Source organism: Aegilops tauschii, chromosome 2, assembly GCF_002575655.3.
Source record: "Aegilops tauschii subsp. strangulata cultivar AL8/78 chromosome 2, Aet v6.0, whole genome shotgun sequence".
NCBI classification, from domain to species: Eukaryota; Viridiplantae; Streptophyta; class Magnoliopsida; order Poales; family Poaceae; genus Aegilops; species Aegilops tauschii.
In genome coordinates, this window is record NC_053036.3 from 95,132,146 (window position 1) to 95,149,293 (window position 17,148).

At 46.8% G+C, this 17,148-nt stretch overlaps 1 protein-coding gene across 5 annotated transcripts in view; it reads right to left on the reverse strand.

The window, feature by feature from the left end:
- Window positions 1-1,161: 1,161 nt before the first annotated feature.
- LOC141041558 (uncharacterized) overlaps window positions 1,162-17,148 on the reverse strand; it is a 33,255-nt gene continuing 17,268 nt past the window's right edge. The window contains exons 2-12 of one of the 5 annotated variants that reach the window (XM_073508090.1): window positions 7,856-7,966; window positions 7,616-7,774; window positions 7,157-7,516; window positions 6,169-6,254; window positions 5,447-5,515; window positions 5,234-5,360; window positions 4,415-4,656; window positions 4,067-4,314; window positions 3,357-3,458; window positions 1,639-1,762; window positions 1,162-1,557 (exon numbers count right to left, since the gene is read on the reverse strand). In XM_073508090.1, the coding sequence (XP_073364191.1) occupies window positions 7,754-7,774; window positions 7,856-7,966 (132 nt within the window). In that variant the 3' untranslated portion in view covers window positions 1,162-1,557; window positions 1,639-1,762; window positions 3,357-3,458; ... (5 more) ...; window positions 7,157-7,516; window positions 7,616-7,753. The other 4 variants (XR_012201915.1, XM_073508089.1, XR_012201916.1 and 1 more) reach the window with 4 other exon arrangements.

The following is a 17,148-nucleotide window of genomic DNA, read 5'->3' on the forward strand; positions in this document are numbered from 1 at the left end:
AACGCTGGGAGTCTAGGCTCTCCCGGAGGAGGTAGAACTGCCACGTCCCTTCTCCCTTGGGTTCGACCACTGAAGGCTGTGTTGCCTAGATTGGTTTGTGTAGTAAACGTGGGTTGCAGGTTCGAGACCGGGTGCCCTCTTTTGTGTCATTTTTGTACCTATTTGCACTACAGTGGTCAGCTCTTTTGCAAATAAAAATAAAGCGACGTCTCTGGTGTAAAAATGCATTGCACTGGCAACTTTTCCCGGAGAAAAAAATGTGAGGGGGTGTTTTGTGCAAAAATGAGTCAACTGAGTGCCATGGCTCACTGACTGGTGGGGCCATACACCCCGATACATCCGCATATGTTTATTTTTGTGACCGTATATGCACATGATGTCAAGCTAGATGACCACAAATCCGTATTTTCAAAATTGTAGCACTAAACTGAACATCAAGCGCAAGTTCTATGACCCCCAGTGATATTACCTCTTTCTTTTTTAGTGAAACACGTCCAATGGTTCCTGTGAGTTTGAATGGGCTTCGCGCGAGAGCGGCCCAATTAACCACATGCCTCTAATTTTGATGCGGGAGCAGCTGCCCAGTCCAGTCAGGGTAAGTACTACGATCAAAGTTTAATCGGACGGTTGAAAATGCTAAAAGTGTAAATCCGATGGCTAGAAATGCTAATGGCCTGAGAGGGCAGGAAAAGTGCTCCGTTATAATGTATCTAAATAATGGATCTATAGCTCATTCTTGTCTTTTTCAGGTTTAGAGATCAGCGCATTTATTAGTTCCTTCACTATGCTTCGATGTCCAGGTTACAACTAAGAATTTCATATGTACTAGATCGGAAACACGCCTTGGCGCGAGGGTGCCGGTCCCAACGTTTTGGCCAAACAGATAGTACGAAGTTAGTAGGAATACGGATTTAGTGTATGCTTTCGCATAGGATAACAAAATCGTTTGTGATAGATGCAAGACATAATGGAGTTCGATATCAGCTTAAGATTATAAGGCAACATCGAGTAAGATTATAAGGCAACATCGAGTTCAGTGTTCATAAGACCACAAAACATAACCACCCGTCATTATGTTCGAAATCAAAAGCGTAAATATAGGAGGGAAAATAATAAAAGGAGAAACATAATAAAGGAGAAACAATTACGAAACCATAGCTATTAAGCATACTAATAAGTGGCTTCATTCAACTGCCTTATCAATCAACCTCATAGGTGGCACTTCACATGAACCTGATGCAAACAACTTGTGAGATAAACTGTATATAATGATTTCTGTACAGACAGTGCACATGCGATTTTGTATCTTAGCATTTTAAAGCTTATGGACTGTGAGCGTTAGTTCCCCCCTTTCAATCTCAAAGGCAAAGACTCATCTCTGAAACTCTATGACCCCTGCTGCTTTGACAAAGTTACAAATTGTTTGTTATCATGGCCCTCTTGTTCGTGTCCATTATTATACGGACCTGTCTTGTGACACCTCAAGTGCTGAGTTTCACCATCATGTCCTCGACCGGTTCATTGAGATGGTCCTTTAAATATAGCTTCGTGAAGCGACTGGAAAAAGAAACATTAATTGGTCATATTTGGGTACTACGATTCTCTACTTGTGAGAAGTAGGGTTCTTAAGATCCATACCATCCTCTGTCCAGGAGTCATGAAAGTCTTGTTCATCTCGCAAACATAATACTTGATGAGAGGGACAGTTGAACCAATGTAATGCTCAAGTCATTTGATCTCGCACGGGAAATGTCATATTCGCCTGCATATTGTATCTGAAGATGTCAAAAACTACCCAACTGTGGTGCTGCATGGTAGCATTTGATCTTTAGCCCATGATTAAAAGTAATATAAACATGAGAAATGGATCTGAGCTTGTTCATACACACACATTTTCATATTTCCATTCCGACACATTCTTATATGAATTAAACCTCAACACGCTTAGTTTTCTACACTGGATCCTTTTGTAGACATGCTAATGATGGAACTAAAAAATGAATAAATCACCTCAAATAATATATATTTGTGCTCTATATTAAAAAAATAACCTTTATGCATCTGTTTACGACCTACACAACACAATTGAGCTCGTCTTGAACTCCTATTTCACACCCCCCCAATCAGAAAGAGCAGCCCACAGGACCACCGCATGGACAAAGGGTCAACACAGGCACAAAGAGTTGTGTTGATAAGCTGTAGGTAATGTCGGCGCTTTGGTCCAATTGCATAAACATGTGATCAAATTCAGAGGAGTAGTTAAAAGGGAAGTAGGAAAACCTCAGCACAACACATGCACCATAACATCTCAAGTAAACCTATAGAAGTGACATTGAGAAAATTTTAAAAGGGAATGGGCTTGGGAGCATTGATGTGAAGTCTTGACCTTGAGGACAATTGTCCGTGTCCTAGAAGTACCTAAATGGAAGAATAGAAAGAGTCGAAACAAAGCAGCAGGCGACTGAAATGTCACAACAAAGCATGCTAAAATGTTGTTCACCAGGTCTTTCACAGGTTGTTATGTAATATATTTCCTCTCCGATTAGTGTATAAGATTGTGCACCACGGTCACTAAGGTAAGAACATGCAGCAATTAAATCGAAGTAGGTCAGATACGCAAATAGTATTCTATATTAGTAAGCAGAGGTGCATACTTCCATTTATCAGTAGATTATAAGATCTGTTTATTTTTGTAAAGAATAATTAATGTATATGTGCTAGAAAAAAACTGTGAAATCATGTACTACATCGGTAAAATCGATAGGGTCCAACATAGCACATGATGTGACAATATGCCCCTCAAGTAGTCATAGAATCCAACTCGTGCTTACCATCATTTAGATTAAAAAGGATGGGGTAGCTACTACAACTTCCTGTACTGATCATCTAATACAAATAACCGATGCAGGAAAAGCCTCATTTACTTGGACCATACAGAACAACGAGAGACGAGACAGTGACCGTGTATAATAAATTACCGGCAGTGGAGATTAGCGACACTCGTGACTTGTCGCCATAAAAGCCATAAGCCCTCCCACACTCGTCACAAGTAAGTACGCAAGAACATAAGCAAATGTATTTTTTTAGGAAAAAAAGTCCAGAAATCCACATTTTGATACATGCAGCAGTTCATGTATTCTCCATAAAACAGAGAATGTATGCCTCATATTAATTCATCCTTTCACACATAACTTAACATGTAGCAAAAAGATTTAATCTATAGTTCAAGATTAATGAGCGCAAAATAAATAAGTCCTTTACAATAAGGCAATTATTGATTAGAATGGAGTTTGAAGAAATCGTATATTTACTTGATGGAACCTGCAGTCAAAAAAAGTATAGAATGAGTTGAGTACCTTATGGTCTGCCCAATTTGCTCGTGCTCATAAAAGGTGTTCTCGAGATCAAACGACCAAGTAAGAACTCCCAAACCTCTGACATAATAGCAGGGTGTACACCTTAAACCATAGAAAATATAGAGCCAACCTCTGTTAGAGATTATATGAGGAGGAGGCGAAAAAGTAATGGTGTTAAAATGAAATGAGGGACGTTTCAAATATCTTTACCCTTATCTGAATCCAGTTTAGAACATAGGGAATATTTAGGGAGCCTTGTTGCAGAAGTACAACATGCAATTTTCAATCAGTTTCTAAAACACAAAGCATTTTCTTAATTTTATTAGAAGCATAAATTGGGTGAGAACCTTTCAGCCATGTAATGCAAGTATTATATGCATTTCAGAAATAATTGAGCTAACCTTTTAGCTACAACTACCACCATAACTCTGATTTGACCGAGCAAAAAGGCTCTCTATGTGAATCAGTTTCTAAAACACAAAGTAAACTGCCTATTAATGAGTTAACCAAGCCATGGCACCCCATGCATCATTTATCTTATTGTGCAAGGTATGTTTCCAGACTGGAACTAACAAAATTTAGAAATAATGGACATTGCATATTCATGGTGCTAGTCAAACAGAACATTTCCTAGCTCCACATAGATCCTAACCAACATCAAGTCAAGTAACTATTCATTTAATAGAAATGAGACATAAGAGTATTTTCACCTGGGCTTGGACCATCAATGTGGTTATGGTGACGTGTCGTCCATAGCGCCGCCATGGCAGGATCACTGGTGCAGTTGCTGGTCCACGGCCATTGTCTGACAGCGCCCCGGGTGTCGTTGAAGACAGACCACGACAATGTTGATGTCGTCTTGGAAGTGGCACCTTATCATCTTCAGGTCATGTACACCAACCTCTCTCTTCTTTGTGGCTTCCTTCAAGGCAGCTCACACTAATCAGTTTTCTATACCCTGCACAAATAATTTCGCACAACCTCAGTGTCGTTTCATATGTCCAACAGATCATTCATACACGGAGGAAAGATCCAATGTTGCCGATATTAATCATAACCTGCCATTTCTTTGGTTCTTGAAGATGATTTGCACAGCAGCATCATCGCTAAGATGCTCCCAAACACCATCGGAGACAAATATCAGACACGGATTTCTTGGTTTCAGCTTGCGAACATGAACTTGTGGTTCAATGCTAAGAGATGGACTCTTCAGTGCATTAATAGGACCGGCTCGCCGAAATAATGGGTCCATGGAACGCTACAGTTTCTTCAAATAAACTTTACCAATGGATCTTCACACCTGAATAGTACATCAACCAAATATTAGCTCATGTTATCTATCATTTTCTCTGCTTTCTATTGAACTGACTATCATAGGTTCTCATATAAGAGGACAATCTAACTGATGAGTGATGCCAAAAAGGCCAGCCTAAGCTAAACCACCAAGCAAAGCCAAGTTCGCTAAACGACATGCGCAGATAAAAGTTTTGGCAAAATAAAAGTTTCAGGCCTAAATATGCTTCTCTCAATCTTTGATATTTCTGAAAATCTGCATTTTACACTGAATAAATGTTACAGTACATGGCAATAGTGCGTCCAAAGGCAGGAAAACATATCAAAGGCAGTCAAACAGATCAAATCCACCATCATCTACTCATACAACAAAGCATAACCACATAGACCACTCCTATGGACCAACTAAACCGACTATTACAACCAAAATGGTGAATATAAGAAATAGACAGGTAGGACAGATGCACACCAAAGGTAAGAAAGTACTAAAGTACTAAAGTGGCTATTACAACCAACACGTGTGAGTATTAAGAAATAAACAGGCAGGACATGTACACACCAAAGATAAGAAAGCAGTAAAGTACATGTCCCAGGTCGACGACGAACATCCTAGAAAGAAGCAACCACACCAGATCCTAGCCCTTGGAAGCAGAAGTCCAGTACCATGCGGCAATAAGAGACCAAGAACCAAAAAACAATGGCGACACCGGACTGAGAAACGAAAGATAAGCACGAGCGAATCAGGAGAGAACACACATCTTAATGAAGAAAACGCAAGCGGAAAAAAGGGACCGCACCTAAGGAACGACGGCAGGGCCAGCAGAGAGAAGACGATGTCCGATCCCAAGACATCATCCACATCACATCTGGAGGAGTAAAAATATGGATAAATACTACGTACATAGCCCCTTCAACATAAAAGACTATAAAGATAAAGGACATTTTTAGCTCTTTCTCCTTTTAGTTTAAACCTAGTAGAAACAACAAAAAAGGAAAATAGGTGAGGTTGCATTTGAAAACTACTTTAATAAAATGTCAATAAAAATCTTCAAAGCATTTTTTTGCATGTGAATTGGCTGTTACAAATGACAAATAGATTACAGCCAAAAAAGTAAGTTTAGCAAATAAATTACAGCCAAGAAAGTAAGCATTACGCAGCTAGTTTGGCAAATAAATTACAGCCAAGAAAGTAAGCAAATTTTTAATTACATCCAACAATTTTGGTATTCAAAAAGGAGATCGATGTACACATCAGACTGGAAGTCACCATATGCAACACCTCCCTATCACTATGTTGCAGATGTAATCATAAAGGTCTCCAGGTCGCAATGCACATGACAAAGTAAAATACCCAGAAAAGGAAATATCATCAGAGGTAAAGATTATGCTGAGAATCGACCTTCAAAATCTGAGAGAGAAAACATGTGTGAATGCTAGTTCCAAGTGCCTTCATATTCTTTAGGCCACTTCCAATCCAGAAAATAATAGGGGGTCAAGAGAGAGGGAGGGGGAGAGAAACCTGTAACACGGTCGGGTTGAGTCGAAGAAGTTGCACGACAAAGGAAGCAAGCACATCCAGCGCCACCAGTCGCTAGTCAGAAGCAACTATTATTAGGAAAGAAGAGGTGCATCAGAATTACTCATTTTGGTGCAAATAAATTAGATAAACACCAGATGGCAAACCAAATCAATTAGATAGTTATAGTCTAGCTTGTGCACACAATATCGTGTTCTTTGTGGTGACTGTTGTGCATTGCTTCTGTTCAAGCAAGTAGAACTATACAACAAAAATAGGTAGTAAAACTTGCAGGATTTCAGATAATTTTGTTTTGCAATTGATGACACTTAATACTTGCAAGTCTGTCAATTTTAGTATCATCTTCACTGAGGATTCACTTGCCAAACTTAATGATTTTTTATCAAGGGTGTTCTATGGCAAGTTAACCTGCCAATGTACGAAAACTGAATCTTTCTGCATGATAGCTTGATAAGCCCATATACATGATATTGTCCAGACTTGTCACTATGCTAGCTATTTACTCTCTCTAATTTTCTTTGGATGCCATTTTAGGATGTGTGCAATCATCTTCAAAATTTGAGTACGGACACAAAGATAATCTTTTATCAACCCCTAAATTATTTATAGGCATGAACCACTGATTTAGAACTTTAGTTGGATCAAGCAAGAATGCAGTTACTTCATAATATAGTTGTTGAACATAAATGCATATGTTTCGGGCCCCTTGGGGATGGAGGGGGAGTTGGCATCCTGTCAAAATAGTTCAGGCCCCCAAGAACGACATCGGCAAGACGTAATGGTCAGGAATAAACAACCAAGTGACATCAAACAGTAACCACGACACATAACGACATTTTTTAGAAAAGCTAATGCTGGATTACTTCAGCTTCAAACAAAACACACAATGCTTAAACAGAAGGTAAAATTAACACCAAAAATTCAGTAAGCAGATATTGCAAGTCACTTGTGAATGAGCTGCCAAACATACATGCGAAGGGTGGATTTGCTGAGCATTGAACATAATGGCATGGTCTAAACTTTTAGATCACTAAATGCTGACTTGCATAATGTGGCAACCATAGTAGATCCAGCATAATAATATTTTCCGAGGACACTCATATCTTCTGTAGGCAAGTCACATGACCTACAGATGCAATATATTGTGTGTGTGCAAGTCATATAACTGAAAGAGGTAATATATTGTACATATAAGTAAAAGTTGACTGCATGCTAAATGTGAGGAAAAAATAATCAATGATTACACTTGAGCATAAAATGGAATTTGTCTTCCCTTGCAACCTGCTTGGATTTTCATCGAGCGCCTTGTATGCATGTACACGTAATAAATCTGCCCGTACAACACAAAGATGGGAAATTTTAGGTATTATATCAAACAAAGAAATGCATAAGAGAGGAGTGCAGGCTAATCAGGAGGGAGAGAGAGTACCTGAAAGAAAGGGATGGAGAAATTAGATGGGGTAGAGGTAGGAAGATTGGGGTGCTGAAACAGAGCCCAGCCGGTTGTCACGCACGACGCAGTGGACGGGGAAGGAGGTGGCATGGCTTCTCCTTCCTCTCGTCTCCTTCACATCATCCCTCTCTCTATCTGCTGCAGGTACAGGAGGAGCTGGCAGCGAGAGTGGATGTAAGAACGGGAACTAGGAGAGAGAGAGAGAGAGAGAGAGACCTGGACGGAGTGGATAGATGGGCGCAGGGAGGCGCCAGCTCCGTCCGTTGTGGGGTCGTCGTCGTCGCCGGGGAGCACGGCGGCGAGCACCCTGAGCGCCAGCGCGGCCTGCTCGGTGGGTGTTGAGGATATAGACCTTAGGGTCACCCGCCAGGAGGGGCCGGGTTACTCTAATGGTCATTACCAGAAGCCCGGAGCCAAGCTTGAAGACGATGGGCCAGAGATGGGCTTAAGACCCGGATATGGCTTAAAGCCCGTGGTTACAAACATTATTATGGTAGAACTTGTAGTGCAAGGCAAGTATGATTGAGAGTCCGAGCCGGACACTCTTATGAGCCGGCCGGGACTCTAAGGGCTGCTGGGCGTCAGCCTCTCTATATAAAGGGACGACCCGGCAGCGGTTTAGGGACAAGAACAATCTCATTGAGAGCCGGGCATAGCAGTTTAGCTCCCTGGTGATCATAACCCTAATCAATACCACCTCAAACTGGACGTAGGCTTTTACCTTCGCCGTAAGGGGCCGAACCAGTATAACCCTCGTGTTCCTTGTCCCGCATTAACCCCTTCAAGCTTCCTAGTTGCGATGGCTCCACGACTAAGTCCTAGCCCGAGGACATCTGCCGTGATAATTCCATGACAGTTGGCGCCCACCGTGGGGCCAGCGCACGGTGGATTCGAGTTCTTGAAGGGCAGCTTCAAAGGGCTCAAGGGATACGCTGTGGGCCGGATGACCAAGAGTCGTCGCGGCAAGCTCTACATCGACGATGCAAACTGGGGCCCCGACGCCGGCTCAATTGAGTACGGGTACCGGGTCCCCTTCGGCGGAATTCATGTCTTCATTTGTAAGATTGGTGAGCCGGGCCCTGAGCCGGATCTCTGCGCCGATCTCATCGAAACGGCTCAGCACGCACGACCCGCCCGGGCCCGGCCTGCCTTAAGGCGCGCTTTTGTGGGATGCATCCATGGAGGGCCCTCTGATCCAGCTGGGCCTGGTGATGAGACGGCCGCCGGCTCTGACGGCGAGTCGGCCACCGATGAGTCAAACTCATTGTACCAACTTCAGGATAGCAGGCTCATGGGTTGTTCCGATGGTGACAGTATTCCGGACCTATTTGAGCCGCCAAGTCAGGTTGGAGTTTTTATGGCTGGAGCACAGCCTGTGCAGAGCCCCGCTGCTGGAGCGGGAACCCCGGTGCCTTCGCCGGCTCAGGTGCTAATGGATCTCACGGACAAGATGACGGCCCTGTTAACCGCAACGGTTGACCCGGCGGATCAAGCTCGGCATGACGCGGAGGTGGCACCGTTAAAATTGGATCTAATAAAAGCTAAAGAGGATCTTGCAGCGGAGGGGATCAGGCTGGCTGCGGAGAGGGCGGCTCTCGATGCCCAAACTCAGCTGATACAGGCGCAGTCCTTCCAACTCACGATGGATCAAAACGCAGCCAATGAGGTCCTGAGAAGGAGGCATCAAAAGGCCCAATCTCGACTCCCTTCGGTTTACGGTCCACGCAACCTCTTCAACACGCCGGGTGCAGGGTCTAGTAACCCGCCAGGGATCATAGCGCCCGGGTCTGGACCCCTTACTCAGCCACGAGTGATGGGGCCTCCCCAGGTGCCCCCTGCCCCGCCTCAGTATGTGCCAATACCCCCGGGTCATTATAATAACCCGCTGGAGAACATGGTCGCTGCGGCAGCACGGCTGGCGGCTCTACCAGTTGACGGCGACTCTCCGACGGCTATTGAAACCCGCCGGGTCAGGGAACTCCTTCAGACAGCACTGGCACAGCAAGAGGCGTACTCCTACAGCCGGGACAGGATCCACTCGACCCCTCGTCCAGGCCAGAGCCCGAGTTACAGCCGGCACATGGTCTCAGCAACCGGCTCAAGCAACGTCCGACGCCATGACCCGCCTCCTGGCCATGGCCCGGCTCATAATGGAGCCTTTTATGCAGCAGACCAAGCGCGGCAAGAGGCGGAGCAAGTACCTCAATTGACGGCTTACCAGACCCCCCCGGCTTATCCGACGACTTCCATTGATGTGGGTATCCCTACCAGGACCGGGGGTGTCCCTTGCTTAGTGCCAGCTATCCGTAATGAACGTCTACCTAAGGACTTCAAGGGCCCTAGGAAGGTGCCTAACTACACAGCTGACTTACAACCCGCAGCTTGGATCGAGAGTTATGAGATGGCTATGGAGCTACTGGAGGTCAGTGAGGCGGCCATGGCCAAATATTTTACCATGATGTTAGATGGGACTGCCCGCACTTGGTTGAAAGGGCTACCACCGAACTCCATTGGGTCTTGGGCTGAGCTGAAAGCCCGGTTCATCCAAAACTTCAAAGATACCTGTAGGCAGTCTATGTCAATTGTGGATTTGACTAACTGTAAGCAGCAGGAGGGTGAATCCACGACCCATTGGGTTCGCCGGGTTAAGGAGATCATACATTCATCAGATAAGATGGATGCCGGCTCTGCAGTCTTAATGTTAGAGCAGAATTGTCGCTTCGTGCCCCTAAAGATGAAACTCAGGCGGCTTAAGCGCGACTGCAGTGATATGGGTACACTAATGGCGGCTCTTGTCAAGTACGCCGATTTCGATGGTACCAAGGATCCCCCTTCAGATGATGAAAGGGCAGGGAAGGGAAAGAAGAACGGCAATGGCAGGGGTCCTCAGTTTAACGCGGGGAACCAAGGAGGAGGCAAGCGCAAGGCAGATGGCAGCCTAGAGTTTGTGGCCAGCGCCAGCGCACAAGGCAATAACCAGCGACGCAAGGGGAGGCCCCCTCCCCGAGGCGGCGGGTCAGGACCTTCACTGGAGCAGCTGTTGAATGAGCCTTGTCCGAGGCACGGCTCTAGAGAGAAGCCAGCGACTCATCTATGGAAGGATTGTGCAATCATGAAGGCCTTTAAGAACTACAATGGCCCGGGCGGCGGCTCAGGCGCCGGCGGCTTTCATGGCCCGGGTGGCGGCTCAAACTCCGTTCCTCAGAACGGTCAAGGGGGCTTTAATCAACAGTCTGGCCAGGGTCATCAACAGCAGCAGGGGGGTTATCAGACCAATCCAAAGCAGCTTAGCGGTGGACAGTATCATGTGTTTACCACTAGTTTGTGCAAGCGAGATCAGAAGCTTCACAAGAGGGCTGTGAATGCTGTTGAGCCGGCGATCCCACGCTACTTGCGGTGGTCTGAGCAACCTATAGTGTGGAGTAGGGAGGATCACCCTCCCCGGGTGGATAACCCGGGCCACTTGGCCTTAGTGGTGGCTCCTCAAGTGGGAGGATATAAATTCACAAAGGTACTCATGGATGGAGGCAGCAGCATCAACATCCTCTATTATGAGACTTTTCGCCGTATGGGGTTGGTTGATAAGAACCTCAGCCAGTCGAACACTATCTTCCATGGCGTGGTACCTGGTAAGTCGGCTTATCCAGTCGGCAAGATCGAATTGGAAGTGGCTTTTGGTGATGAAAGCAACTACAGGGTGGAGAAATTGACCTTTGAGGTGGTCAAGATAAGAAGTCCCTACCATGCTATATTTGGACGGCCAGCTTACGCCAAGTTCATGGCACGGCCGTGTTATGTGTATTTACAACTCAAGATGCCGGGTCACAATGGGACCATTACGGTTCACGGCAGCCGGAAGGTGGCTCTGGAGTGTGAGGAAGGCGATGCGGCTTATGCAGAATCTGTGTGTGCTACAGAGGAGTTGAAGTTTTACAAGGACCACTACTAGAAAAAGGGCTATAGATGGGATTGACACTAATGGCGCACCAGACAAGCCGTGCGCCATTAGTATATACTAATGGCGCACCACCTTCTGATACGCCATTAGAGTTGAAACTACTAATGGCGCACCTGGCCCAGGGTGCGCCATTAGTATCAATTTTTTTTAACTAGTGCGCCTGTCCAAACATACTAATGGCGCATCCAGACACAGTGCGCCATTAGTAGTTGAAACTACTAATGGCGCACCTGGCCCAGGGTGCGCCATTAGTATCAAATTTTTTTTAACTAGTGCGCCTGTCCAAACATACTAATGGCGCATCCAGAGACAGTGCGCCATTAGTAGTTGAAACTACTAATGGCGCACCTGCACCAGGGTGCGCCATTAGTATCAAATTTTTTTTAACTAGTGCGCCTGTCCAAACGTACTAATGGCGCATCCTGCCCACGGTTCGCCATTACTAGTTGTAACTAGTAATGGCGCACCTGGCCCAGGGTGCGCCATTAGTATAAAAAGTTTTTTTTAACTAGTGCGCCTGTCCAAACATACTAATGGCGCACCACCAGAAGGTGCACCATTAGTAACCTGGATTACTAATGGCGCATCTGGAGTTGGTGCGCCATTAGTAAGTGGGCAGCAACAAGATATTTTGGATAACCTCTCCTACCCACACTCACTTTCTCCCCACTTCATTCTCTCCACTTCCTCCTTGTCTCGGGTGCCTCCTCTTTTTCACCTCATTTCCACCATAGATTCATTCAATTTAAGTGGTTAAATTACCTTGTTTTGATAGGTAAGTAAGGGGGGAAGCTATATTTATGTTGTTCTCCCTACAACAATGTGCACATGCACTTTTTATGGCCTAGCTAAATCTATGTATGTTCGTGGTGTTGCATATGTTTGTGGTGTTGCATATGTGTTTGTGTTTGGAGGTGTACCAGTATTTGAAATGCGATAGTTGCCAATATTTTGCCGGAATGTTGATTCATTTCCATTTCGGCGAGAACTTTGGCATTAAGCATTCTTTTTGGTCCTATTTTTAGAGAAAGTCATGCCAAATTTTTTGTTGGTTCTAAAATATCGTTTTGTTCTACCCCGCAGGCGACCATGGTCCGCATGATGACCGAAGGCATCGTGAATAGGTTTTTGAGGTCCGCGAAGGCCGAGATGCTTCAAAAGAACGAGACGGAGATAAGATGTCCGTGTCGAAGATGCAAGCTGAAGAGCCTTATTGCGGACCCGGAATCCCGGCAGGTGCGGGACCACCTGCTCTTGCATGGTTTCATGGATGGCTATCGGTGGCAAGGTGATGAAGATGACTATGAAGTCGTCCATGGGGGCCGGGCAAGAAATGAGGAAGGGCAGCAAGACAACCACCGCGGCTTGGGCGGGCGAGAAGACGAAGAATCCCCAGGAGATGATCACGACGGTGATGCTGTACACAGTCATCATGTAGAAGATGCAGGACATGATGATGAGGAAGATGCCGGAGCAGACGACGGGCATGATCATGAAGATGATGATGCCGGCGGAGCAGACGACGCTGGACCATCGATGGGCTGGGTGCAGGACCCTCATATTCAAGAGCTGCTTCTCAAGCAGACGGATAACGCAAGAGCTGCCCCCCGAGAGAAAGCCAAGATGGATCAACTTGAGTTAGACGCGGTTACTCCATTGTATGAAGGATGCAGGCCCGAGGATACCCGCCTGAAAGTAACGCTCATGGCTCTGGAGATGAAGGTAAAACACAAAATGACCGACGCATGCTTCGACGAGAACATGTCATTCTGGCACGAACGTCTTCCCAAGGGGAACAAGTGCCCGACCAGTTTGGAGGAGGCGAAGAAAATCGTGTGTCCTCTGGATTTACCGCACGTGAAATACCATGTGTGCATGAACAATTGCATCATTTATCGGGACGAGCACGCGGAGTCTACCATATGTCCGGTGTGCGGCGTCACTCGATACAAGAAGAGGAAGAAAGCTCCTCGAAAAGTGGTGTGGTACTTTCCGATCACTCCTCGTCTGCAGCGGTATTTCGCAGACCCTAAGGTAGCAAAGCTCCTGCGTTGGCACGCGGATAGGGAGGAGAAGAAGCGAGAAGATGACGCAAATGATCCGGAGATAGATAAAAAAGACAAGATGCTGGGTCACCCTAAGGATGCGAGCCAGTGGCAAGCGTTGAACTTCGAAGACCTAGAATTTGGGAACGATCCAAGGAACATCGTGCTGGGCGCGAGCACCGATGGAGTCAATCCGTTTGGCAGCCAGAGAAGCACACATAGCACATGGCCTGTGTTTGTGTGGATGTACAACCTTCCCCCCTGGTTGTGCATGAAGAGGAAGTACATTCACATGAGTATGCTAATTGAAGGACCGAAACAACCAGGGAACGACATCAATCTGTATCTGGGGCTGCTGAAAGAGGAGCTTGACACGCTGTGGAAAACGCCAGCCAATACGTGGGACGCCGCAGAGAAAGAATATTTCCCTATGAGAGCCGCGCTGCTCACGACGGTGCACGACTATCTCGGTTACGGATATCTCGCGGGGCAGGTGGTCCACGGATTTTCTGGATGCGTCAGGTGCATGGATGACACAACGTATCGCCAGCTAGATAGAGATCCCGGGTCTTCGAAAACCGTGTTCATGGGACATCGAAGGTGGCTTCACGACGATGACCCGTGGAGAAAACGCAAGGATCTATTCAATGGTGAAACCGAACCCCGAGGATGCCCGCGTACGAGGAGCGGCGAGGAAATAGATGAGCTGTTGAAAAATTGGAAAGACTGCCCACTGCCGGGAAAGAAGCAAAAGGCGCCAGAGCCGGGAAAGAAGCGAAAGGCGCCAGAGCCGCTGCTGAAGGTATGGAAAACGAGGTCTGTTTTCTGGGACTTGCTGTACTGGAAGATCCACCGTGTGCCTCACAGCCTTGATGTCATGCATATCACGAAGAACGTGTGCGAGAGTCTGCTTGGTACCCTGCTCAACATGCCAGAGAGGACCAAAGATGGGCCGAAAGCAAGGGCAGACTTGAAATCAATGGGCATCAGGCAGGAGCTTCACGCTATATATGATGATGATGATGATGATGATGATGAGGCGAAGCAGGACACGGAAAGTCGTCGCAAAGGCAAAAAGGCCAAGAAGACCGGAAATGACTACCCTCCCGCGTGCTTCACTCTAAGTCAGGAGGAGATCGAGCAGTTTTTCACCTGCCTCGTAGGAGTAAAACTTCCTTACGGTTACGCGGGGAAGATAAGTAGATACCTAGACCTAGCGAAGCTGAAGTTCAGCGGGATGAAGTCTCACGACTGTCACGTGCTGATGACGCAGATACTTCCAGTTGCAATCTGTGGGATCATGGACGCGCACGTCCGTGAAACGCTATTTGGCCTATGCAACTTTTTCGACGTCATCTCTCGGAAGTCTGTTGGCGTGAGGCAACTCAGAAGGCTACAGGAAGAGATCGTGGTGATACTATGCGAGCTTGAGATGTACTTCCCGCCCGCATTCTTCGACGTTATGGTGCATCTGCTGGTCCATATCGTGGACAATATCATCCAACTCGGGCCGACGTTCCTGCACAGCATGATGCCGTTCGAAAGGATGAATGGTGTCATCAAAGGATACGTTCGCAACATGTCACGTCCAGAGGGAAGCATAGCCAGGGGCTTTCTGACCGAAGAGTGCATCTCCTACTGCACGAATTATCTAGGCATCGAGAACCCCGTTGGTCTGCCCGTCAACAGGCACCTCGGCAGGCTCGCTGGATGGGGTCACCGTGAGGGTCGCCGCGAAATGCATGTCGACTTCGAGGGTCGACTCGCCGACTTTGAAAGAGCAAACCTAGTCGCGCTACAACACATAGACGTGGTCGATCCTTGGGTGGTAGAGCACAAAACCTTTATTAAGAAGACGTACAATGACCGAGGCCAACAGAGGACGGACGGAGATATACTCAAAGAGCACAACTCATGTTTCACGCATTGGTTCAAGAAGAAGCTTCTGTCGTACCCTTTACATGAGGATTCTTCCGCGGAAGAACAACTCTTATTCGCCTTGTCACAGGGCGCCGAGCACAACCTGATGACCTATGAGGCGTACGATATCAACGGCTACACATTCTACACCGAGGCCAAGGACATGAAGAGCAATGGTTATCATAACTCCAGGGTAACGATGGAATCCTACACCGGTAACGACAAGGACAGATACTACGGAAGGATCGAGGAGATCTGGGAGCTGAGCTACGCTGGAGAGAAGGTCCCGATGTTCCGTGTCAGATGGGCCAAGAGCGTCCTAAAAGAAGACCGGTATTTCACCACCATGGTTATACCCGAAGCCAAATCCAAGACCGCAGGCGCAAACGTCACCGCGAAAAATGAGCCATGGGTACTGGCTTCCCAAGTGGACCAATGCTTCTTCATTACCGACCCGTCAAAGCCCAGTCGTGTTGTCGTGAGGAGAGGCAAAAGGAAGATCATTGGAATGGATGGAGTAGCCAATGAGCAAGACTTCGACAAGTACGGCGACCCGAGAATCGAACATGACGACGATGATGAAGTAGCAGCATACACCACAAGAAGAAGCAGGACCACCCTACCTAAAGGACGTCCGTTCCATAGAAGAACTCCATTTGCGAAAAAGAAGGGCAAGAAGATTGTGAACAGATAGCTAGCTAAGATCGATTGTATTTAAATCGTAGCCTTCATTTCTCGATTGTATTTCATGGGCACTTTTTGAACTATCATGAATATTTTTAAATTTCATGGACACTCGATCTCGATCCCCCTCCATCTCGATCGCTAGCTATCCCACCTCGCCAGATCCGGTCCCCCTTGCCGCCGAGCACCCCCCGGTCCACCGGCCCCCGCACCCCACTGTCTTATAAAAAAATTATTACTGTCTTATAAAAAATTTATTACTGTCTTATAAAAAAATATTACTGTCTTATAAAAAATTATTACTGTCTTATAAAAAAATTATTACTGTCTTATAAAAAATTATTACTGTCTTATAAAGAAATTGTGGAGCCTGGGAATCGAACCCAGGACCTCCTGGTGTGAGAAATGGTTGCTGACCAGTCGAGCTAGTAGAGGGAACTTGGTGTGGATCAGGTAAGGTGGAAGATAACCTGTTGGCTCGAGCAGAAATAAAAAAAAAATACTAATGGCGCACCAGGGTGAGGTGCGCCATTAGTATGGATGTACTTATGGCGCACCAGGGTGAGGTGCGCCATTAGTATGCATGTACCTGTTGGATAACCTATCCCCTCTCTCCCTCGCCCTCGCCCTCGATCCCCTTCCCCTCTCCTCTCCCGACGCCGCTGCCCCGCCGCCTCGACGCCGCCCCGTCGTCCTCGTCTCCGCCCCGACGCCCCGACGCCGCGACGCCGCCCTCTCCTCTCCGGACGCCGCCGCCCCGCCGCCCCGTCGTCCTCGTCTCCTCGGCGCCGCTCTCCTCGTCTCCTCGGAGCACCACCACCACCCGGACCTCGTCGCCTCCCGGACCTCGTCGCACCACCACCAACATCCACAGCGTCGACGTATTCGTCCCCGACGACGCC